Source organism: Dermacentor variabilis, chromosome 11 (assembly GCF_050947875.1).
Source record: "Dermacentor variabilis isolate Ectoservices chromosome 11, ASM5094787v1, whole genome shotgun sequence".
In the NCBI taxonomy this organism is placed as follows: Eukaryota; Metazoa; Arthropoda; class Arachnida; order Ixodida; family Ixodidae; genus Dermacentor; species Dermacentor variabilis.
In genome coordinates, this window is record NC_134578.1 from 51,650,877 (window position 1) to 51,676,782 (window position 25,906).

General features: G+C 45.5%; 1 protein-coding gene across 1 annotated transcript; it reads left to right on the forward strand.

The window, feature by feature from the left end:
- Positions 1-4,820: 4,820 nt before the first annotated feature.
- Positions 4,821-25,901, forward strand: Cdc23 (cell division cycle protein 23). The gene is made up of 5 exons (XM_075675256.1): positions 4,821-5,269; positions 8,708-9,040; positions 12,130-12,593; positions 18,726-18,912; positions 24,821-25,901. Exons 1-5 carry the CDS (start codon positions 4,874-4,876, stop codon positions 25,178-25,180), a joined length of 1,740 nt encoding a protein of 579 aa, XP_075531371.1. The 5' UTR covers positions 4,821-4,873; the 3' UTR covers positions 25,181-25,901.
- Positions 25,902-25,906: the final 5 nt, after the last annotated feature.

Here is a 25,906-nt window from a genome sequence, read left to right on the forward strand (position 1 = left end):
GGAGGCTTCCGGCCCGAAACGCGCTGCCCGTAGCTCACGCGCTCGGCCCGGCACTTCGTCATTTTTTTTTGTTTGTTTGAAAAAACTCGGGCTGGACACAGCCACGCACAGCTGGCTGGTCGGTCTGCCTCGTACCCACTATGGGGGATGGACTAAGAATCGGGTGAGTTAATGACATAATTAGTCAAATGTATGAAAAAGGAAAGGAAATAGAAACGAAAAAAAATCGGACGCTATGACGAGGAATCTTGTTAAAAAGATAGCATAACGGTTTTAAGAAATTAGCAAGGACGTCATCCTGAATCAAACAGAAATTTCTCAACGGCTGCACAGACATCCCTGTGAAAATGTCAGAGGAAGCTCCCAAAGACAGCATAGAGAATTGCAAAGAGAGAGAAATGAAGAAAATTTTTTTTATTGAATGAGAGAGAAAATTTGGCAGACTCAACGGTAGTTGACGCGTCTACGTAACGCGAAGCACTCATGCTTTGTAGGGAATGGCTGTATGCATAACGTATAGCTTGTGTCGGGAACGGTCACGTCTATATATATTATAGGCTCCAGTATTTATATTTATAATAAGCAAGACAGAACGTTTTTTACGGACAAGATATAAGGATGGAAGCAAGCTAAAAGCCACTGGCACATCTTCAGTGGCATCAGGCCTTTCCGACAGATACTGTTTGATGGCGCTGCTGTCCCGTGCGCGCTAGAGTTACTGTATATGCTACCGTAGGTATGTGCTACCTGCGGTAGCACATACAGTTTCTCTAGTGCGCGCGAGGCGGCGCTGACATCGAGGTACCCTCGTTACGAGGTCCTCCGAGGTATGTGGAAAGGTGTAGTGGTTCCAGGACTTACTTTTGGAAATGCGGTTGTTTGCTTTGAATCAGGGGTACAATCGGGACTCGACGGGAACCAAAGGTCAGTGGGTCGCCTCGCATTGGGCGCTCACGGGAAGGCTACAAATGAAGCTGTGCAGGGTGATATGGGCTGGACTAGTTTTGAACTGAGGGAAGCTCGCAGTAAAATTGAGTATGAAGAACGCCTGAGGAATATGGAAGAAAGTAAATGGGATGGGAGAGTGTTCAGGTATCTGTACAGGAAAAAAAACATTGATTCACAGTGGAGGAAAAGAATTAGGAAACCTTACCAGTAAGTATGCGGCCTGTAGGGTGGACAACACAGCAACAAAGAAGGTCAAGCAGAAAGCCAGTGAGGCTGAATTAATCTCATGGGGGGCGGCAATCGAAAAGAAGCCTGCCATGAGTAACTACTTAGGAGGAAAAAACGAAATCAGGAAAGAAACAATTTATGATAACTCAGAGGGAAGCTCATTACTTTTCGAAGCGAGATCGGGATGCCTTAGAACACGCACCTATAAAGCGAGATATAAGAAGGAACAGGAAGCATGTGCTTGCTGCGGTAAAGCTAGGGAAACTATGGAGCATATTTTATTGGAATGTGAAGACGTCTACCCAGCGGTCGATTTAGGCACCACTGGCCTCGTTGAAGCACTTGGATTCAGCGGGAGCAGTGGTAAAGTAAACATGTCCGCAATAGGCATTAATAAGAATCGATTGGAGGATTGGTGGAAGAAAAGTAGGGAAACGACAAAAGACGAAGACGCACAAAAGCACAGTTGGCAATAGGGTATCAGAAAATTTTGGTGTGGTAGTTCGTAGTGTTCTTTTTTCCTTTGTTATTGTTTACCCTAGGTAGGACATTAGGCAATATAATAGCAAGAGCTTGGTGGCGCAACCCACCGTCCCGTTCCAAAGGGGACGCTCATAACATCCATCCATCCATCCATCCTGGTGCGCGCCAGAGAGTTATCACGTGATGTATTTCATAGTGTGCGGGCTTTCTCTCCCCACCGGGGTAGGGGGGAGAAAAAAAAGAAAAAAAAAAGCAATGTGTACCGCGCGGGAACCACCACCATTTTGATGTCTCTTACGATTATCTACTATTTCCCAATCGACATACTGATGATAAGATCAACAATTTGAGCGTTAATTACTTTATGTTAACTAATTAGATGTAAATAAGTAAAAAAAAGATATGACTGGCGGTTTCCCAAGTTGACTCCGCACATGCGCTTGGTCTTACTCGCTTAGTATAATGTTCTTTTTTTAAATTTCGGTGGATGAGAGCTGGGACAGCCTGAATATGATCCTTATTCCAGACGTTAGTATATACTCACAATGGGGCCGTAGCACAGGCGGTACGCAGAACAACAAAAGAGGGCAAGGGGAAAAGTAGTGATATAAGATTAAAGCTAGAAATTATTACTTTCACGTGATAACTTCAGACTGATAAACTATTCATTAAAAATTATATTTTCGTTAATTTCTCGGAAATACGTTGATCCCAATAATATAAAATTAAAGCGTAAAGTTCACCGTTTCTTTATTTCACACTGAATTTTTTTAAATGTTAGCACCGGTACGTCAGTGTGACGTCATTTTGACGTATGTTTTCGCATATTTGGGCCGTTGCGGGCTCAGCAAAAGTTTTTGAAGCTTGGTGAGTTCAGTCTTTTTAAAATACAATGTGGTCCATACTTGTCGATAAAGATATCACTGGGCACGCGCAGAGGCCTTCAAAATCTATGACGTCACGTCAAGATTGTGCGGAAACTTCAACGCGGCGTTGCCACCCGCGTGCGTCTTTCGTCTTTTTGCATCTCGTCTGGCTTATAAACTCTCCTCTGAGGGTCAGAGGGTGCTTTTTTTTTGTAAAATAGAAGGGCATTTTACTAACAATGCTAAAATTACGTCTTTTTACTGTATCTTTAAGAATAGAGTATTAAGAAGAACGTATACTTAACATTCAATCATAGAAAAAGAACGAGGAAATCAAAGCCGCAAGAAAGAAGACGCAAAAAACAGAGGAGCTAATATGGATCGCTTTCATGATTTCACTGACTGCTATAGGGGCAGTCCGTTATTACTGCTTTATTTGCCATTCTAAATATAATCATCTTCTGCTGCACCCTCGACCGTTTTGCGTGTTTTGAATGCGTGAATTAAGCTTTACACCATGTATCGCCAGCATGCCAACTAGGCCATTGGCCTGTCGTTTTAATCATAGTTTTTCCAGAGGTCTTGCGCTTTGACTTAATGATTCTCTGTAAGTGACTGACTTTAGCGTGTAGCACCATTTTTCATTCCCGTTATCCCGTCTCATATGAACACAAGCGCAGACAGCACAAACGGTTGAGTATACATGGTTAGAATATCGCGCGCGAACCAGTGAATACAATGGCGTCCTATGGATATCCTGTGGACATCCACTGCCAGGAAATGGATATACTATACATAGTATGCACGTACGTCATTCAATGATACTCCACGAGTTCCGGTTTACGGCAGCGCCATCTTGGGGAACCTGTAGGCCTATGCTCGTTCCTGTTGGTAAGGTACCCCAAGATGGCGGAAGCAAACTACAGCAGCGGATGTGATGTCACGTGCATACTATGTATAGTGATGTGTCGAATACGTCCTGCGGACGCCCCCTCACACGATTGTTTGGCCGTACTTTCCGTGTCCTGCGGACATCCCTTGCATGTCTGCGATGGACTTCACGGCGACATACGCTGCTTACATTTTATAGACATACGTCTGGTCCTTTCGTGCAGTGTTTGCTATAATGACTATTACTTTCGCGCAGCACGCGCTGTGACAGATGTAGCGGGCAGAGCGCCAAACGCATCAAGAACAGACACATTAATTATATGTGCATGCGCAAGATACGTGTGCACGTACTCATGCTTCTTCTGGACCTTCTGCCAAGCACAAGTGACTTAAAGTTTTCAATCTAAATTGCATAAGAAAATTTGCAAAGCAGGACGTTCACGTGAGCCGCAAACACGATAGCCTCGCATATTGTAATTCGAACATGCAAGAAACCATGTGCATAATTCTGTTACGAGGAAACTAAGGGACAAAGCCTCTTAATTGAAGGACGAATGTTGAGGCATATGCCAAAAAATGTCCATGTGCTATATTCTTGGGACATCCGTGGTAGCTAGGATATCTGAAACAAGTCCATGTGAGATATCCTTGGTGTATCGTAATAGGACGTCCGAAACTGGACGTTCGGCGGATGCCCTCTTTGTCTCCGAAACCGTGCGCGGACATTTTGATATGACTTGGATGCCCAATGGAAGAAGCGCTTTCATTGGAATAAGACGTGTAGACTGTACTTGGTGTTCTTATTGCCTCGAAACATGGGCTGCATCATTACCTTCACCACACGTTCTTTTTTTTTCTACGTCTTGCCACTACTTAGGGCGACCTCTCTGCCTTATTATATCGTTTAAAGATCTCCCTCTCTCTCTCTTCCATGTTGCTCCGGATGTATTGTGTCGTTGTGAGCAGGAGAAACAAAATTATGCTTCCTGTGTCCACCTTTGACGCTTTTGACACATCCGCATTCAGTCAACGTAACTACACATAGATCACGCCTGAGACTGCAGCGGTTTTGCTGTTTACAAGCATGCTTCTCTTTACGAAGCCTACTTTTTAGCATGAAAACATGCGTTACTTCGACACAAAGAGAGCATGTGAAGCGACCCGCATCAAATTATATTGTGGGCAACTGAAGCAAATGCTTGAAAACCCTAGTGAAGTAACATATATTCTTTTCAACTGCTGTGCTGCATGTTAATTCTTATATTTCTAAATCAAGTACACCGGCGCACTCACGCTTTACTCAGTTGTATGAAGGACCTTTTTCATTCAATGCGAAACTTATGAAGAAACCTGCGTGGCACGAAGCAACGAAGCTCGCTAGCGATGGCTGCGCCACTGTTTTGTTGCGTCACGTTCTGCACATTACAGCGTTCGAAGCGTTTTGTACGCTCTTTAATATGGCGGAAAGTTTGAGTTTAGACTTTCCCCTAATCAAGCGCGATTTGCTCCGCTCTCGCCACGAGTGCGCCCTGCGTGGACTTCGCCAGAGCGCCAAGTGGGCGTCCGAGCTCGCTTACGCACTGCGGGACATCGAGGCGAGTCCGCCGGACCAGGCGCCGGCGGGGTCAGCTCGCGATGACGACTTGGACGAGACGTATTTCCTCGCCAAGAGTTACCTGGACCTCAACGAGTACGACCGGGTGGCGTACTTCACGAAGAATGCCACCGGCACGACGCGGTTTCTCCACTACTACGCGCGGTACCTGTCCGACGAGAAGAAGCGTCTTGACGACACTGTCGAGCCCATCATGGCTACGGACCGTGGGGCGAGCCAAGAGCTGAAGGATTTACAGGTGTGTGTGCGTGTGTGTGCGCGCGAGCGTGCGCGTACGGGCGCGGCTTGTGGGTTTTTGCCGTGGGGCGAGCCAAGAGATGAAAGATCTACAATCCGCTGTGGTGGCGGCTTTGCCGTGGTGCTGCTAAGCCCGAGGGCCCGGGATCAAATCCCAACCGTGCCGGCCGCTTTTCGATGGGGGCGAAATGCGAAAGCGCCCGTGTACTGTCCATTGGCTGCACGTCAAAGAATCCCAGGTGGTCAAAATTAATCCTCACTCCCTCACTACGGCGTGCCTCATAATCGTACCATGCACGTAAAGCCCCAGAATTTAAAAGATAAGGTGTGTTTGTGTGTGTGTGTACGCACGTACGTACGTATGCATACACAACCACAGCTTAACGGTTGCATCGCGGATGATCGGCGTTGTCCGGTGCTTTGTAAATATAGCCTTCCTTCAGGGTGAATGCAATAGATGTATCTCGTTAACTTTCACTGATCCGTTTCAATGGTCTGCTGTCGCTGCAGCAGACCATTGGCATTCCAACAGTGGCAGCTTTGTTATGGCTAGCTGGGAAGAGAGAGAGAGAGTGGGTTGTGTTGCCGCAATTATTTCTTGTGTTCGAGATGTAAGGGTCTGCAAAGCATATTCAAGCTTCTGTTTGCTTACTTGTATCTTGTAACATGCTTGTGTCTCACTGTCATCATACCATGTGGGTGAAGCAGCGCACTGAACAGGACAAAGCGCAGTGAACACGAGGAAACACGACTCTCGCCTCCTTGTGTTCTCTCCGCTTTGTCCTGTTCATTGCGCTGCTTCGAACACACGGTATGATGGTTAGTCACCAACTTGCCCAACCTTTAACATTACTTTCTCACTGTATTACATCAGGTCAAAGTCACGGTGTGTTGTGGTTTCTTTAGATAGAAAATCCGTCTAAATAGAAAAAAAAAGAAAGAAAGAAGAAAAACTCGAGAGGATTCGCCATAGGAAAAGCAAGACCTACAGGTTTAACAAGGTGTTTGTTTGATTCCGAAAAGGCGCACGACACCACAAACGTAAAGGTGCAGTCAGCGTCATTTGGGGTGTGCTGAGCTGCACCCGCTCACTGTGAGGTTGAAGGGTGCATTGCACCACAGCACTACCTTGCCTTGCACCCCGAGCACTTGAGGAAGGGGGATCAGGGTGTGCCACCATATGTCGGTAAATCGAGGGTCTAGGGGCAGAATGTGCAGAGAAACTTGGTTGCATGAACTAGGCCTAAGCGTACACTTTAAAGGAGTACTGACACGAAAATCTTGTGTCCAGCTTTCATTGCTCTTTTACGCAGCTGTCGGCTCCGTAATTATGGTACGAGGCCCTCAGTTCCTCGAGAGCAGCACAAATAGTTAATGGCATCACTTGTCATACAACCCGTTCAACATGCATGTGAAATGAAAAAAAAAAAGAAGCTGCTCACATAACCGACAGCAGAGGTGGCAGTCACGTGGTGTCGCAAGCAGCCCATGAGTGCTCTAATCAGCCTTATTGTGATGGTTGAAAGCCATACAATGACCATGTTGCTCTAAGATTGCCCCTTACAATTGTTCTCCTGTCCTGTCGAGTACTGAACAGATGTGGCTTTTGGCATCACAGCCATAGTGTTTGTTTGTATGTGCCAGTGGTTGTGAGTCTGCCACAACAGGTTTAGTGATCTGACTCATTTCCAGTTTTACAAGTTTCACTTTTAGTACCCTAGAGGTGGATGCAGCACAACTTTTATGATACACTGGCTTGCTGTGTTGCCATGGCTTCCACACGTGGGCTTAGACAGCAGGAATGCATGCAGCAGTGTCATTTATTTTTTTCATGTGTGACATCACCCTATCTAGCCTTATTGCTACACATCAACGAATTTGATTGTGTCTTGATGTCGCCATGATGCCGATGACGCCTTGCCTGGCATTTTGAGACCTACTTTAGTTTCGAGTTAAAACGTCTTATAATTGTTTCCCAGCCTTCGTACTAGCCCAGTGTTTTGTGTTTTTCTTTTTACATTCAGGATGATGAGCAAAACGTGAACAAGCTGAATGCAGGAGCCAACGTTTCGACAAGTGTACTTGTCTTCTTCAGTCCTTCAGTCAGTTCAGACCTAGAAGAAGACAAGTCCACTTGTCGAAACGTTGGCTCCTGCATTCACCTTGTTCACGTTTTGCTCATCGTCTTGAATTTCCATCTCCCGCATTCCCCGTCTTTTCCCTGGATTTTTACATTCAGGAAGCTTGCGATAGAGTTTCTACGACGTCAAAAATAATGACAGCACTCCATTAGGCTTAATATTTCTCATTACCTGTCGCAATGGTTTATTGGCTGTGACATTCCGCTGCTGAGTTTCAAGTTGCTGCTTGCATCCCCAGCCACTGCGGCTGTAGTTCTATTAGGCCAGAATGCAAAAAATCCTTGTGTGCGTAGATTTACGTGCACGTCGAAAAATCTCGGATGCCGTTTCAAGTGCGAGGCAGTGCGACAGGACAAGGACAGGACAATCGGATAGGAAGGGAGACAACACAAGCGTCCCCTTTCTATCTGTCCTCGTCTTGCTTCACTCTCTCACACTTCAGAAGCCATGCAACACCAACCAAATCAATGTCACTCACTGCTGTACACCAGGTGGTCAAAATCTGGGTCCCTTAAAAAGAAGGCATCTCCCATAGTACCTGTGTAGCCTCAGTATGTTAAACTCGGCTGATCAGTCAGTCAGTCAGTCAGTCAGTCAGAAAAGGTGAAAAGTCAGTCAATCATTTCTGGTTAAAGGAACACTAAAGAAAAGCACTGGATCAGTTAACTGATAAACTATTCTCGAAAGACTCTAGTTTCCTTGATTTCTACGCAATAGGTTGATTATTAGGCGAAAAAAATGAAGGTAAAAGTTTCAGTTCTGAGCGTTGAGATGACAGTGCCGATATATTAGTGCGACGTTATGGATGACAACATATTTTTCCTCATTTCGTCCGTCGTGGTTTAGTAAATGTTCTTAAAACTTCCCAAGTTCAGTTCTTCACTTCTTTAGAATACAGTGTAGATTTAAGGTGGCATCAACACCTATCTTTTCTGCCTTACCAAACATCTTCTCACGTCAAGAGTGGCAGTTTTGGTATTGTGGAAGACTTGTTCACTGTCACAGCTTGAAGAATGTTTTTCTGTTTATTTATTTATTTATTTATTGACAATACCTCAAGGATCGTGTACACAGGGTGTTACATGAGAGGTGGATGAAAAAACAAGCTAGTTGATGTTGACAATGACTGACTCAATAGGGGCATTGAAGCAAGTCTGGCTGACATAAACAATGGCGTTTGAGGGCAGATTGTTGCAGTCAATGCCTGTCTTGATAAAGAACGACTAGTGTTGCATGGCCCTTTGAGGTTAACTTGGGCTGCTCTGCTTCTCTTTCTTTCTTTTTTTCTTTGCCCGCAGACTGAGCTGAGGGCCCTCCGACCCAAGCTTGACGGGTTCTGTCTGTACATCTACGGTGTGGTGCTCAAGCGTCTCCAACTGCGGCAGCAGGCCATCGATGTCTTCGTCGAGGCCGTGCAAGCTGAACCCCTGCACTGGGGCGCCTGGCTGGAGCTGTCGTCGCTGGTGGCCGACTGCGACCACCTGCGGAGCCTCGAATTGCCCGACCACTGGATGAAGAAGTTCTTCCTCGGCCACACGTACCTCGAGCTGCAGCTCAGTGAGGAAATGCTCGAGACGTACGAGCAGCTCCAGAAGGGCCCTTTCCTGGAGAGCACCTACCTTATGGCACAGGTCAGCGACAGAGGCGTATGTTGTCGTGCTGCGGTGACGGCGAGGAAGCAGGCACTGCCAATAGTGCGAATTAGACTGTTATCGGGTGGACTTGGGCACCCAGAAAAACAAGCAATGATCACATCACAATGATGGTGGCGAGCACGGTCGTCGAAATCTGACCTAGTGGCTCGAGAACATGTTCATTTGGGGTGGTTGGTATGTCCTGTCAAGCAGCAGCATTAAACAGTGCGATACAGGACAGCGAGAGAACCATAGCATAGGGCATTAACAAACAAATGCTTTATTTATATAAAGCCATGACTCAGAAATACACACAAAAAGCAAAAAAAATGATAAGCAAGACAGATATTTATTTTGTGGATAGGGGGAGGTGTCGCACGCGCCTCCGTGTGTAAAACATTAAAAGGCTTAAAAAACCTCGCATGCGCGCAGGTCAAGTCTGTCCGCTATCTATACATGTGTGACTGTACATTCCAAAGTGGTCGCTGGTGCTTGCACACACATGAGAATGGGCAGCACTGTTCAAGTTGTGCGTGCAATGTGATTAGACAAGACCTTTGGCTATGGAATTGGTGACAACAAGAAATTTCGGATACTGCAGGCATGCATTGTGCCAAACTATAACTTGATACCAGTGACAATCCAGTGAAAAATCATCACAGGCAAAAAGCAAAAGAATGTGCGCTTGACAACGTGCCTGTTAGGCCTGAGAAGTTTTAAGTGGCCCCCTCTCGCCTGTGAAGTCAGCTGGCAGACTCAATCGCCGCACTGCGTATGTGCTCACCATGTGAAGGTGGTTTAATGTCAAGTGCTTCCTTGCTCATGTTTTTGAAACTGTGTGAGTCAGCACATTTGTACCAGTGTGTAGATAATGTTCCAACACACTGCAATTTGTACACCTTTGATACGCCGAGCCAGGGGAAGCTGCTGAAGCTAGCTGCCCTTGCTGTGCAGAGGCAAGGCACCTTTGCTGTAAAGCCAATTGTGAATTAAAAAAAAAAGACGAAAGGAAAAAGAAAAAGTCATACGCTATGTTGTTGTGTTCCACCATTTTTTAAAATGTAACAGTGCCTCTGAAACTGTCCTCAAGTTCTTACATAAAACTGTGTTGACGATACTAGTGAAAGGAGTAAAGCTTGCATAGTGCAGATGTATATGCTACGAATGGAATCTGTAAATACCATCTCATTCTCTGGAACAATAGATTTTCAGCAGTCATTAATTGTCCACAGGTCAGTCTGCAAGAACAGCAAGAAACAGGCTCCTGTGGTTTTATGGCATTGGACACCAGTAAAACACATCTGGCTAGCAGCTAAATGTGTGTCACGAGGGTTCATTGTTTACTAAAACATCATATAAAATCTCTGTTTTTATTAATTATGTAAAAGATTTCTTTAATTAAGCCACTTGCAACCACGAGAACTCTTGTTGGATTGTGCAATCAATATGAGATGTGAACAGCACCGGTGGCTGCTAAAGTCGCAAGAAAAACGACAAGTTCTGCGCTGACTTTGTGTTAGATTCAGTCGTGTCTTTCTTTCCTCTACTTGCTCCTATAAAACATTAGCAAACAATAATGAAATATGCACAGTAGCTGACTGATTTTCCGGATCTGGAGGGGACCGCAAAATAGTCTGAATAAAAGAACAGTCCGAAAAATCCGTGAGGTGCAAAACCAAACTTTATTCCAGCTAAACTAGACTGAATAGTCGTGGATGGTCCCTTGTTTTAAATTCCTGCTTTTTGTAACGAAGTTTGCTTGCATCTGTGCAAGCGTCATGTTCTCGTCATACACACCAGACAACAATATTAGAGCATTGACAACGTCTTGCATTGATGGTTGCGGGCGGCCAGAGGTGTCGTCGTCGGAGTCCGAGTCACTTTGCGGCGGTAGAATCACCTGGCGCACGACCTCGTCGTCCATAAGCTCGACGCACAATTCTGTGTTGTTGTCGATCGCAGCAAACTCGTGAAAAGCAACAGCAGTGGGAAGGTCCATCCCACTGCCGTGCAAGTCGGCAATCAGCTGCTCGCCGGTGTCGACGTCTTCAGCGGTGCCGTTTGCCTCTTTGGTCACAGGCTCTTCAGAAGAGTTGCAGAATCCAGCATCCATAGAACAATTTGCCATCGTCGAAGGCTGAACAGCCTTCCAGGCGTCTGCTAGCATGCCCAGTGCCGAGAACAGGTTAACGGAGTATGTCTTCCCACTGTCAAAGCACATGAGTGCGGTCAAGTAAACGGGCGCGATAGTGCACCTTGAGGTTATTAATGACCCCTTGGTCCATCAGCTGGAGCACACTTGTATTCGGCAGCAAGAACTCAAGACTAATAGCTTTCAGGCTGTTTACGGCGCCGTGCTCTTCGCAGTTGTCTACGACTATTACCACTTGCCTCTTCTGGCACTCAGACATCCTGTCCAGACGGCGGACGTAATCTTCGAACAAGCTTTGTCTAATCCAGGCCTTTGTATTGCTGCTGTACCACACAGGCAGGTTCTTCGCACCCCTAAAGCAACGCGGGTTATTCGCCTTCCCTATCACTAGAAGGGGAGGCTTCTCGGTGCCAACTGTGTTTGCCCCGACCATGGCAGTTACCCTCTCCTTACTATGCTTCCCACCAGCGCAGGCCTCATTAGTAAAGGAAAGTGAACAGTCCGGCAGAAGTTTGAAGAACAGGCCTGTCTCGTCACAATCAAAAGTGTCTGCAGGAGCATACTCTTGTAGCAGAGCCTTCAACTTACTCGTCCGTTAATTCGTGACAGTAAATTGATCCACGGCACCGCTCTCCCTGCAAACTTTCTTGAAAGAGACTCCATGCCTTTTCTTAAACCCACGCTGGTGCCATGCCGATAGTATTCCATTTTCTCACTTACAAAAACCCTGTTCTCGATATCAGTAACAAATTCGTTATTACAGAAGCCTGGTCTTTCAGTATAGCCCAACTGAATATCTTCCTTTGCTGTCTTAAAAGAATGTCTTGTATTTACTGCAGTTTCTTAGTCCTCTCACTTAAAATGGCCTTGCATTGACTCCATGTACGTGAGGAAGTTCGAGCATTTGTAGTGGACAATTTCCCGTCCAATGCAGGTTGCCATCGCGTATCACAACATGCGGGTTGTGGACAAGGCCATCGAGGGCTTCCAGCAGTTGCGCAAGGCTGACCCGTTCCGGCTGGACAACATGGACATCTACTCCAACCTGCTCTACGTCAAGGAACTGCGTGTTGAGCTCAGCCACCTGGCTCACAGCGTTTGTGCCATTGACAAGTACAGGCCGGAGACCTGCTGCGTCATCGGCAACTTCTACTCGCTGCGGGCCCAGCACGAGAAGGCTGTCCTCTACTTCGGCCGGGCGTTGCGTCTGAACCCAAACTACTTTGCAGCGTGGACGCTAATGGGCCACGAGTACATGGAGATGAAAAACACCAACGCTGCCATCCAGTCGTACCGGCAGGCCATCGAGGTTAACCGCCGGGACTACCGGGCCTGGTACGGGCTGGGTCAGACGTACGAGATACTCAGGATGCCCAATTACTGCCTCTACTACTACAGGTCAGTTTGGCGATCTCTTCTGTGCTCTAGAAAACCCCTTTTTTTTTTAGTTTAACTGCTTCTATGATTACTGTATAAGTCGAAATATAGGTTGATACGGAGTATAGGTTGACCACTTGCCTTGATGTAAAAAGATTGCGGGGAAAAACAAATTTGCCAACACAGTTCGGTCATCTCACTCATTTGTCATCAGGGATGATAAATGCACCTTTGGCTAGTCCGAACTGTCAGGATTGTAGTCCGGCAACGGCACCTATAGTCGTTTTTGACATCCGACAGCACATTGTCACTAGTGATGTCCAAAGCACTGGTTATGCGGGACTTGCAGTACTGCCATCAAGCAATGACCAGCATGCACTGATCATGTTAAAAGCACATGTGCTATAGTGATCACTGTAGCTGGCTTGTAGGCGCCCTTTGGTTACTGCTGGCCGTTCATTCATTCAGGTGGTCTCCTGTTGATAGCACCTTGAGGTGTTTAGCACCGTGTTTGCAGACTGTGGTGGCCGACAAGACCTTTGTTCTATGCTGTCGATTTGCCTCGGCGGGTAGTCATTTTTTCTTGCAGTCTATTTCAAAGGGCGAATTGCTGATGCAACTCCACTGGTGAAAAGACAAGCCTTTCTGCTTCATGAAGTGACGCACGAATGAGCAAATCCTTCCTTTGCAATGAATCAAATCTGCCGTTACTAGGAGAACTCACGCGCAGTGCTCACAAAGAAATTGGACGATTTCGTTCAATACGAACAGCTTAGCGGCTGCTGAACTAAGTTTTCAGTGAAAGTCGACAGTTTCACTGTTTCCTTTTCTGTTTGGCGAAACTGAACGGTGCAGCGCTGCCATGCTGCTGTGCACTTTGGTGCATTCTAATTGTTTTCAAAGGCGCCGCTAAAGCTGAGTGGGCCCTGCTAATTTTTAGCTCCAAGACAGCAGTAAAGCACGTTTGCCCAGAGTTTGCAAGGCTCACATGTTCGGCGCAGCAACAACAAAAAATGGCAACAGATTCTCCATTTTATCTCTCTTTCTTTTTTGTCCTGTAGTGGCCAGACAACAAATGTAATTGTGCCAAAGACTGTTATATAAGACAAGGGTCACTTTCCTTAACATTTTATTTTTTTTGGAAAAGAGCTATATTTCTATTCCAGTTTTTATGGTAGGTTCTGCAAGTGGACTGTGGGAGATCGTCACAAACTTTCAGTATACATTTGAATATAAGGCAAGGCTTTTTTTCCCAAACACCTTAGCCTTGCAGTCACCTCATCTTATGTGCAAGGTTTGTGGTGCGATTACTGTTCCAAGGATGATGAATCGGGCATGTTGGAACTTATCCATGGTAGCAGCGCATGGCAGAATGAGAAAGAAGAAGTAAATGGGACAAGCGTGGATGACCACTTTTCCCGTTTGTTCTTTTTTTGCGTCCTCATTTTTTCGTGCGCCACTACCATGGACACTGTTCCACCATGATGGCCACACCACCATTATTTCGGTGATCTAGGTTTTGAGAGCAGTGCAAATTGTAACAACTTATTAGGTAACTTTCATGGGTGAGACAGTGTTTGCCTGCCTTTCTAGGCTGTTACTATTGGCAACAATGAGTCACCTGAATGAACTGACAGAACAAATTGCTGCAGGTGCTGCCTTGACAATTGCAGGAGCAGGAAACATGTCATGGCCGCCAGGTTTTAGAACTTCTGCTTTGCGCCATGAAGGTCCAATCCATTTGGAGCATGTTCGTTGATGCCATCGTTTGATGCACAGACGCACTTTGTTGTCGTACTCATCCCTGCCTATTTATGATGTGGCATTTTGTATATTCTTCGTGGTATTTCCTACTGGTGTCTTGCATTTGTGCTAAGGCTGACATTAGGTATCACTATCAAAAATAGTTTTTGCTAGTACAATGCAGTGTTTGAAAGGAAAGCGATTGTGGAAGGTCAAACCGTGGGAAACTGTGCGACAGGCCAAAAATGCGGTGTCCCCGAGAACAACGTACATCATTGAAGAAAAGAAAAGGAGGACTTTCATGCATGCGTGGCAACACGAAAACGCCTTCTGTGGCCTGCGGAAAGGTGTGTTTCCAGAAGTGGAGGCAAATTTGACATAATTTGTCGGGGAAAGAAGTCGCCGTTTGTTTGTCGCGACAGAAATTGCGCAAATGAAGGCACGGGAAACTGCAAGAACCCGTAGCGTCACTCAACCTAAGTTTAAGGTGAGCTGAGGTTGGGTGCAGAAATACATAAAAAGGGCCAGGTTCTTTCTTAGTTGACGGACTTCCGTGATGCAGAAGCTGCTGGTGGACTATAAAAAACAAGCTAATTTCATTTCAGCGGTACATTATTGGCTTGCGAAAGCAGTAAGACTTTCTCCTGGGGTAGGTTGACAGTGCATATGAAATGCTATTTTTTTCAATGTGCCATCAGCCCAGACAATACACCAGAAAGGGGATTGCCAAGTCAAGATAAGGAACACCAGAAGTTAGAAATTGCAGATGCCTGTAACGCTGGCTTACACTGCTGAAAGGTGCATGTTGCTGCCATATATAGCTATAAGGGAAAAACAGTTCCAAAACAGGATTTTTCACGAAGTGGCCACGTTCGCTGTCAGGACAAAGACTGAGTGACCTGCGAGTCTTGGACTGGGTGGAGACAGTGTGGTGTCGCTGACCTGGGTCACTACTCAGTTGACGACCGCTTCTTGTTCTGGATGCCTTTCAGGGAATTCTGAGTGGGAGAGTAAAAAAGAAACTCCTGGAAGAAGGAGAGAGAGAGAGAGAGAATAAACATGTTTATTACATAAATGAAACCTTGGAGAGGTGTTTCTTGAGAAAGAAACTGAGCTGGCAGTGATCTCTGGAGGCTTAACGAACCAGCTGCAACCCTTGGACGTTTGCCTCAACAAGCTTTGCAAGGATCAAGTCAGATGGCTGTACGACTGGATGGCCTTCAACAAAAAAGCCTCGATGCCATGGGGTCGTTTGAAGCGGGCATCGTCATCTATGTTCCCGCAGTGGGTGGCGGATGCCTGGGAGGCTAAGCCTTAGCAATCGCAGCAGCATTTTTAAAGAAAATGTTGCATTTCAAGCTCTCTTCATGCTACAGAGGACAATGAACTCTGGGAGTGCAAAACCAGCAACGAGAACACTGATGTCTCCGACGACGATAGTAGTGCACCGCTGTGAATGTTGCCATGCAGGAGAGAGTTTGTGCATGCCTTTTGTTTGCTTCGTTAAAGAGTGAGAAATGCAGTAAACTTATTGATTCAGTTGTTTTGCCTCATATATTTATGTGCATAATTTTTTTTCTTTTTTGGAGGTCCTCCAACTGCACGCTCATGTTACAATCGAATAAATACAGTCATTGCTCGCCCGAGCCATTTTGGGGTGTTCGAGGGGGTTCAGGCCTTTGCTGAGAAATGCTTTGGGGTCCTGCGAGGTAATATGAGTATTACAGAGATTTCTCCTGCGAAATTTCATTCAAGGAAAAGGTGGTGGTGATGGACAAGATATCGATTATTAGTCACCGACACGCTAAAGGCTGATGGAAGTTTCAGTAGACCTGTTGACTATGAGAGCCTTTCCTGCATGCTAATATGCTATCTTATTGTAGCTTTGTCATGAAACTAATAAAATTCTGATTCTGTAAAAAAAGAAAGTACAGTTGACTTCCATAAACTCAGCCTTGATGGAACCGACGCAACTGATCGAATTATCCGGCAGGTCAAATTAAAAGAAGCAGCAGAGAGAACATGCAAACCCACTGCTGCTTTATGTGGCAGTATTTAACCCATTATAATGTGCCTCCGAATTTAACATGCACACATTTCTTTTATGGGTTTCACAGTAGGAAATAACAGGCACCCAAACTAATGCGAACCCAATTTTGTAAAAAGACAAATGCATCATGCCTTTTGTTCTGGCAATCAGAAAAGGAGTAAGCCTGCAAAGTTTACCTCCACAGAAAGGAAATATATTTGCACTTAGTTCCTTCGTCGTCACTCATGGACAGCTCTTTATGTCCATGGGTCACTTATAGTGTTTTTTTGCAGTTGAGTGCATTTGATGTTCCACATTTCTTGAAGAACTTGGCAGCCATCACTGTATGGTGGCCCAGGCATAGACTAAACACTTGGCCAGTTTGTCACGCAATGCAGGACTCTGACATGCTGAAAATGTGTGGCATGACACCATTGGCACTAGGTTAGTGTGCAAAATACCTTCCATTTTGAATGAGCTTTTGCAAGGGAGATGATGCATTGTCATTGCCAACTTATGTGAAAACACAGCGAGAACTTGTCATGTAACTGTCTTATGATGATACTGGCGATTATGCTGACTCTGGCAGTAGGCAGTTGCCAATGTTGCAAATGCGGCTCCGGTTTTGTGTCCAATTCTAGCACGAGAACAGTTTTTGGATGCATTTCCTCGGAAAAACATGGTGTGCACTACAGTCATATAAATGTAATAATTCATTATCAGCTTCCGTTTTCACCTTGAAACTTGTTGAAAGCAGGCCATAGAGTCAGTGTTTTCTGTGGTAGATGTCTTCGATGCATTCACTGTCTTCTAGCGTCTTCTAGACAGACGCTACAGCCATATAAACGAAATTGGGGTCACCCTTGTGGTCGGGTGCATGTTTGCTAACCACTAAAACTCAAATAATCTGGTGAGGGGCAATTCCAGTATCAAAATAATAAAAGTTTGCCTATGCGCCTTGGCTGGGACCTTCAGTCGGGATTGAAATAACAGGAGTAGAATTAATAGAAATCTACTGTACCAGGATACATGCAGCAATTGTGGAATGACAGCTTTTTCTCAGATCATGCGCCCCATAAACGTTTGACACAAATACCATGGATTTGTATACCTGCGAACTCTCCCAGATTTGTAATGTTTGTGAATTTGGGCTTGTTATATGGTCATCAAGTGTTACGAAAAATAGATTCCATTCACAAAAATGTTTTATAGGTGTTGAAGGATGGGGCGAGCGAGATTCAAGAAAAGGTGGCAGTGTTGCCTGAAAAGCGAAGTATCGATTGTGACAGCAAATTATTAGTTATGTATACGCAGTAAGGTTAATCGTTTTATCAGGTGTAAAACTGCTGTAAGCATTCGCTTACTAACTGAATTAACAAGCATGCAGTTACGCACTCACATGCAAATGTGAGCACATCTTACTTGATGACCGCGAACGCTTGCTGACAGGACGCTGGCGCGAGGAAGAGTGGCAGCAGCGGGGAGAGAACTACCCCTCGTGCTGCTTTTCGCTGCAATGAACACTAGACGTGCGAGAACACAGTGCTTATGAAACAGCCGGATTTCTCAGGCGGGCTAGCCTTCGAACCCACTACAGATTGCGTGCAAAACAGGATGCGCGTGGCCACGTTCAGCCGCCCCACGCACAGCCGCCCCACGCACAGCCATGGCTGAAGTAGAAGTGGAAATGCACGCTACCCTGCCCTCCCCCTCCCCCTTCCCCAGTCGCGCACCAAAAAAGTCTGAATGCACCCTCCCCGCCTTCCTTCCTTGTGTGCGTGAGAAGACGCTGCTGCGCCAGGCCACCATCCTTCTCGGCTCACATTCGTATGCTTTCCCTCGCACCTGCAGCATACGGAACACGGCAGTAATGTTATCGCACTTGGACTTATACAAAACATAACGGTGATGCTGAAAACGGAAATTTGCCTCGAGTATTCGATATAATTGCTGTCACAATGAAAAAAAAGTGCACCTCCCTTTTCTGGCAATAAAAGGCACTGAGCAGAGGGCTACTTGCTTTGAGTAAGTTTATTAAGAAAACTTCTTAAAGCAAGCTTAATTGGCAAATAGATTGCTGAAAAAGTCACTGTGATCTGGAAACACAGTATATTGCTTCTAAGGCTCTGCTGTGTCTGTCTTGCTGCTCCTTATGCGCTGTATCTAAATGCAAATAACCATAAATAAATTGTGTATGTATCTCGCAAAAGGCATGTATGTTCAGGGCAAACAAACAAAAATCTGTTTTTCCCTCTTTTGCCCTCACCCTCTTCCACTTGTCATCTGTGAGTGTTTTTATGAATTTTAATGTTCGCAGGTTGGCAGGTACGGAGTTACTGCGATGGCTGGCATTATACTGTACTGTATGTGGCTGCATGCAGGCAAGCGCAGGAGCTGCGACCTAACGACTCGCGCATGATGGTGGCACTGGGCGAGGCCTACGAGAAGTTGGAGAAGCACCACGAGGCCAAGAGGTGCTTCTGGCGCGCCCACTACCTCGGGGACTTTGAGGGGCTCGCCCTGTTCAAGTTGGCTCGCGTCTACGAGCGCCTCGGTGAAACCCAACAGGTGTGCTCAGCTTCTTGCATTTTATCTGCAGTGGAATGTTAGCAACACAAGCGATGTACATGAAACGAAGGTGTACCTAATGCCTTCCTTGTACGATACTCAGAGGTCGTATCACATTACCTTTATGTTTTGTTTAACGCTTCACTCAATCAAAGCTCAGACTGGCTCAGTCAAGCAGATTGGCTCACAGCAAGAGTAGTTCCTGTATTTAAATTGGGAAACAGACTAACAGCTCCAAACTACAGACCAATTTCTTTAATAAGCAGCGGCTGTAAATCGCTTGAACATGTACAGTATTTACGCAATTGTAATGCGCTCTCGATTGCAACGCGCGCCCGTTTGCCATGACCTAAAAAAAGAAAAGTTCGTTACAGTACCGCGCACCTCATTCTTTCATACAGAAATACAACTTTCTCTCATTTGGAAAAGAAAACAAAGATTTACTCCCAATGTACGTAAGTTGCGATAAATAAAAAAAAAGTTGCAGTTTTGCCAGAAAGGCAAAGCATTGATTACAATAGCAAATTAGTAGACAGGTATACGAAAAGTAAGAATAGTAGTTTTATCGGCCATATAAACTTTTAAACATTCACTTACTAACTAAATTAACATGCATGGTGTCACACGTGCACAAGCAAACATGAACACGTCTCACTCAATGACTGTGGAAACGTTATCAAAACGCCAGAGTGAGGAAGTGCGGTAGCAGGAGCGAGCGAATTGACCTTTGTGCGGCCTCTCGCTTCAACGTGAACTGAACAACGCGAATACAGTGCGGTGCGCCTAGATGCGTAGACTCTGTCTCCATCGCAGATCACTTTCGAGATAGGGGCGGCGTGGCCGCGCTGTACGTAGCAGCTGGAGGAGTAGAATGTCTCTCCTATTTGTACCAGTTCCGCACGCAAGTTTCGGGAACTCCGAATGCCCCTGATGTGGTCCTATATCCATCCGCCTCCACACATGTGATCACTTTCCTTTTAATGGCGGCATCGTGATGAACACTCTGTGTGTCTTCGCAGTTGGCACTTGTACTACAGCATGTGGAGGAAGCTACAGCAGCTAGGCCCGAAGCACGTATGAGGTGGCCATGTTGAAATGCCGATCACGATATGGTAACGCAGTTTTAGGGTCGTACTTGAATCTGACGCGCACGCAATTTTTGGACTTGTTCTAGTGGAAAAAAGTGTGCATTAAATTCGAGTAAATACGGTAATAGCTGACCGTATGTCTCAGTACCTTGAACCGGAAAAATTCTTCGTTGAATATCGGCATGGTATCTGGAAAACTCTTAACAACTACGCTTCAGCTCTGTGTAATAGGGAACAAATAGAGGCAGCCTCTTTTGACATGTCAAAAGCTTTTGATCGTGTGCCGCACGCTTTACTCATTGACATGGCATATTAAAAGATGCTGGCCTTCTGGAGAAATTAATACTGTGGTTGCAGGCTTATCTGAAAAATTGCACACAGTTTGTAGAGTGAGCAGGTGTCAGGTCTGCTGACCTGCCGGTCTTTTCAGGGGTACTACAAGGTTCCGTACTTAGTCCTTTATTTTTAATTTATATAATCGGTATTGCTTCTAATGTTGATCACTTTGTTAAAGTAAAATTATTCGCTGACAACTGCGGGATGTACAGTGTTGTTAATAACTCCTCTTGCCAAACACTTGAGCCTCTGTAAACTTGCAGACTGGTGCGAATGAAACGGCATGCAAATCAATTTTGATAAAACAGTCGCTGTGACAATAAACACAAAGAAAAAGCCACTGTCTCATATGTATTACATTATTAATAAAAGTATTCAGTCAGTAACGTCTGTCAAATATCTAGGACTAACGATCACAAGAAACTTGAAATGGTATAAGTGAGAAGAAAGGGGGGTTAACCAAGGGGCCCGATTTTATTAAGCGTATCATAAGAATCCAACATATGCTTAAAATGGGATAAGCATTTCAAGAACATTTGCACAACAGCATTTAATAAACTTTGCTTTCTGCGCAGAAAATTAGAAGACTTGCCGTCAAGTGTTAAACTCGAGGCATACCGCACTGTAGTTTGACCAGTCCTCGAGTACGTTCCTGCATTGTGGGCCCCACACTACGTTAAAAGTATTGCACAAGTAGATCGAATTCAGCACCTCACTGCTAGATTTATTGTATCTGACTATCGATTATCTTCATCTGTTACCGATGTGCTGCAGCGACTGCATCTAGAGCCCTTCTGGGTCCGGCAAAAGATTACGAGACTAAAGATGCTCAGAACAGAATTGGTCTGCCCCATGAAACTTATCTTCCCCTGTTCATAACACAGGTCATCTAGAATTAATCACTCAAATTATCCGCCCATGGTTTGCAAGGATGAAGAGGTTTCAAAAGTCTTTTTTTTTTCGCTTACACTTGAAGAGTGGAATTTTCTTCTGGCATCTGTTGTTGATTGCACATTATGTAGAAACCTTTGTGAATTCTTTTTTAATGCACTCGATGTAAAAAAAAGAAAAAGAAAATCTCTCCTTGGGCAGCACTGTTGACTGAAAAACTATTTTGAAATAAGTAAGTATGCAGGCAAACGTAACATCTAAATAAATTTTATTGTCCAAATACAGTTGGATTTCATCATAACAGTTGCATTCGTCATGAAAATTCTTTGTTATAGCTTATTTGTGACCATGGTCAAGTATTTTGTAAATTTCTTTCTTTCTGATTTTATGCATCAGGCTGCGAGAGCTCAATGTTACAAGCATGCAGGCAGATATTGACAGAAGAAAAAGAAATCACTATAGTGTCGAAAGAAACATAAGTGTGATGCCTCTGAAGGGTCAGCAAGGAGTCCTGGCAATTTTAGTGACCCTTTGACAGCTTGTCGTGCTGATACATGGTGCTTTGCATTGTCATTAACATTCTAGTTGAGATTAAGAGCAAAAGGTGGGGGGGGGCAGCTTATGTAAAACGTGGAGCAGACAACCGGTGGTCCATTATAGCAAAAGAATGGGCTGCTTAGGGAAGGGAAGTGTAGTTGAAAATGGTAGAGGGTTAGGTGGTGTGGCGAGATTAAGAAATTTTCAGGCATAGGATTTGGAGCTGGCTAGCACAAGATAGGTGCAATTTAGAGGAGTACTGATATGGTATTTTTGGCTGCATTTGCACCTCATTATAATGAAGTTGAAGGGGAATCCAAAATTACTCCGTTACACTCATTACTCTATTATAGCACCTATTGTCATTTACTGTAGTATATGCCCAATGGTGTGCACAGCTTTAAACATGCAAAGATGACTGTGGTTCCGTGGCCTGCTGAACTGCTATGCAGCTGCATATGCGATGAAAATTCAATAAAATGGCAGCAAAAGACTTTCGGGCCTCTGCAACACGCAACTTTTTAGCACCTGACATGACAGCTGTTACAATGGCGTCTTTCTGCTTTCTATTTCTGCTTCTGCTTTCCTATTGACTTGCTCACATTGTCGTGAAACCCGTTTATGTAAACGGCTGACAGAGCTCAGCACAGCGCCCGGAACACGAACTTATACAGGGACGCATTCGGCCCTTGAAAGCGAAACTATCTGATCTGCTAATTTCTTGTGACCCTGCGGCTCCGCTGTGTGAGCATGCCGGCTAGGCTCGACCGGCTTGGCTCGACCGGCTTGGCTCGGCCGGCTATGCTTGGCCGGCTAGGCTCAGCTGGCTCGTGCCGGTTTCATGCAATCTCGGAGGTCACATCTAGCTGTGTCAGCGCAGCATGGCTTGCTGCACTGAGAGAGACAAGTGAAGGCACTGGTTTTTAGCATGCCCCACACAAGCGTCATCATCAATATGTGTCACAGCTAGGCATGGCCTCTGAGATTGCAATCTCGGAGGGTGTACCTAGCTTTTCCAGCTAGGTGCTGCAGCGAGAGAGATGTCATGAGATAAGGGAGAAGTGCTGCTTGGATGCAGCACTGCGTTAGAGTGAGGTTTAAAATGCATGGATCTCCATGGAGATTTCAAGAAGAATTGCATTTACTTAAGTATATCTCATTTTGTAGTAGCAATAACGAAAATTGGCGGGGAATGCGAAAAAAAATGAGCTTTCGTGAGAATTTTGTTGTTGCGAAAAGAGACAGCACAGATAGGTAATGCATTGCAGAACAAAACTTTACTGTCAAAATTTCGTTAGCCTACTTTGCAAGGTTTGCTCAAGGATATAGAACCGCATTGCTGACAGTACAAGGTGCGCCGCATGCGTCGACCAGCAGTGGCAGCACTGCCACAGCGCAGTATTTTTGGTCAATTGTTTTCGGAGATACGATCACTTTTGTGAGATTTTGTGCATCTCGGCACTGGACACAGAGCAACAGCGCATGCAGTAGCATTTCTTCAGCGCACGCCGTTGCGCGTAGGCGCCGACGTGTCCGGTGCTGAGCACAAAAATGATCATATAAAAGTGATCGCAAAAGTGATCGTGTACCCGAAGGCAAACGATTGAGATAAGGGCCTTTTCGTGCAAATCTATGGTCTGCACCGAATCCCCACACAACGCCGGTTGGGTGACACCAAAACCAACGTTCTTGAAGCAAGGGATGCTTATTCCCGGACAATCGCTCAATCATGGCCCGATGCGTGACACTCCATGTGCCGCGACTGCTATCTCAAACGCCATACACAATTCCATGTCGGTGGGACGTGGATTTCCTTGTTCTTGCTGCATTTTTTTCACCGAGGCGCACATTACGCAGTGCACTGCCGCGATCGGCGATTTTCTTCGAAACGCGTTCAGTTTCACCTCACATGATTGGCCTAGGTCTCGCCGAATTGTCAGCCGTGGGAACGCAAATTGAACGCGTTTCGAACAACGATCTTCGACATTTCGTTGCCGAGAGGTACGAAATGTATTGAATCCTATGGCCGTTCGCCGGGGATACGAAAATGTTTCATTGTCACGAGAATTTCGTTGCTGGAAGGATTTCGTTCTCGCAGGTTTCGGCTGTAAATATTTTGTGTTAAGTGAAGGTCTTAGAGCTCTAAAGCATAGAAAAATTGTGATGAGCCTCAGAGTGCCATACATAACTTAATATTAGTATAGCTTTTCTACAGCCAGTTTTGGCTTCATTTCCCAGAAGGATATGTGGCCACGCAGAAGCAAGACATTGCGGCGATTTGACACTTGCTCTGCCTTGTTTGGTCATACACTATGCTACCACATGGGCCCTCATGAGTGGCAGCATATGAGGGTGTTGGCTTTCGTATGCTAGCCTTGTGTTATCCATTGGGTGTTAACGGTACCACTGCATGTTGAAAAAAGAGGATTGCAGACAGCCATGAGCTGAAGCTCGCTAAAATGTCAAGAGTGGCAAAAGGGACGGGAATAGTTTAGTGGGTCATGAAGAGTTCTGAAGCAGTGCTAAAGTTCCTTCAAAGGTTTCATTACATTACAAAAGCTTGTTATGGCATGCCAAATTTTTGATGTCTGCTTATCTTTGACTTGGAAGTGAGTAGATTCTCACTTAACACAAACACATTTCTTAAATAAGAATTGGTAATGGAAAGGGTTAAACTCTGTGATGGTGCTATGAGACCTTGCTATGGTGGCCATGGTTACACTCTTTTACACCCTTTCAGGCTTATCCAGTAATCTCCTATCAAGTGTGCATTTCTTTTTATTAACACTCTGCCTACACCAGTTTCTTGTAGAGAATGCTATCTGACACTGATGCGAGCATGCTGCTCGCGACCTGAAAATCCCCCAAGTGCAGCTGTAGAAACGAAAATGCGCACCACACGGATGACACTTGTTGTTTAAGGACAAAATAAGCCCCAGAAGGTGGCGACAGTTTTCTTTGTGTGATTTTTTTTTCTGCATAATTGCACACTTTTCTTAGCATGGCTGCCCTGGCTTGACATCTCTCTCTCTCTCTATCCCTCTCGACTTGCTCAGGCCTGTGCGGCGTTCACCGACTACGTGCGGCAGGTTGACAGCCAGTGCTACCGGGCTGATCGCGAGGACTTGGCGCATGCCTGCCGCTTCCTGGCCAGGCACCACTTGGCCCAGAAGGATCTCGATGCGGCGTATGAGTTTGCACACAAGTGCACTGAGTTCCCAGAGACAAAGGAGGAAGCGCGCGGTCTGCTCAAGCAGGTGGCTGACGCCCGGGCACTCCTCGAGCAGGACACGGGAGGTGGGGACATGCAGGTTGAGGAAGAAGACGAAGAGGACGACGACTCTCTCCTGACTGGTCAAGACTTGCTCATCTGTGAGATCGCGGATGTGGAGGACTTCAGGACTCCTAACAAGTGATTGCTGCTGTAGATAGGACCCGGGAAGGTGGTGCATGCAGGTTGAGGAAGAACAAGAAGCTAATGATGACTTGGCTGGTGACTTGACAAGAGTCGCCCCTCAGCAAGATCACAGATGTGGTAGGCTTTAGCAGTTTTAACAAGTGATTGCTGTTGTAAACTATTGAAACACTTGCTACTCTTTTACCTAAAGGGTGGTGGCAACAATAGATGATGTGTCAGTGAAACCTCACTGACAGTTGGTATGTTGTGATGATGAGAAGGTTTGGGCTTCTGATTTGTATATTGAAGACAGTGCTGATATGAAAGGAAGCTCTTGTCTGGCTAGAGGATTGACGACTTGCCTTGTCATGGGTGGTAATGTCACAGCCCTCATTCAAGTGAACTACCACAGTGAATTAATGTGGCCTCTTTCATTGCATGTGTTAATAAGGCTATTGCTGCAGTTGGAGTTGGATTGGCAAATCTTCGCCAGGTGGAAAGCTTCAGAGCATTCCTGGACCCTGACATTGACAACAGTGAAGTACAGGCTACAGAACAAGAAGGTGACAAGGGCAATGATTAGCCATTGGGCAAACGAAACTCGTGAAACTTGGGTGAGGGTGAGGGACCTGCGACAAGCGGCCGTTGCCATAAATTGCTGTTTCTTTTGCATACCACAGATTCGAAGGACTTATTAGGAGCAGAGTCAGTTTGCAACAAACTCAGCTTCCAATGTGAAATTAGG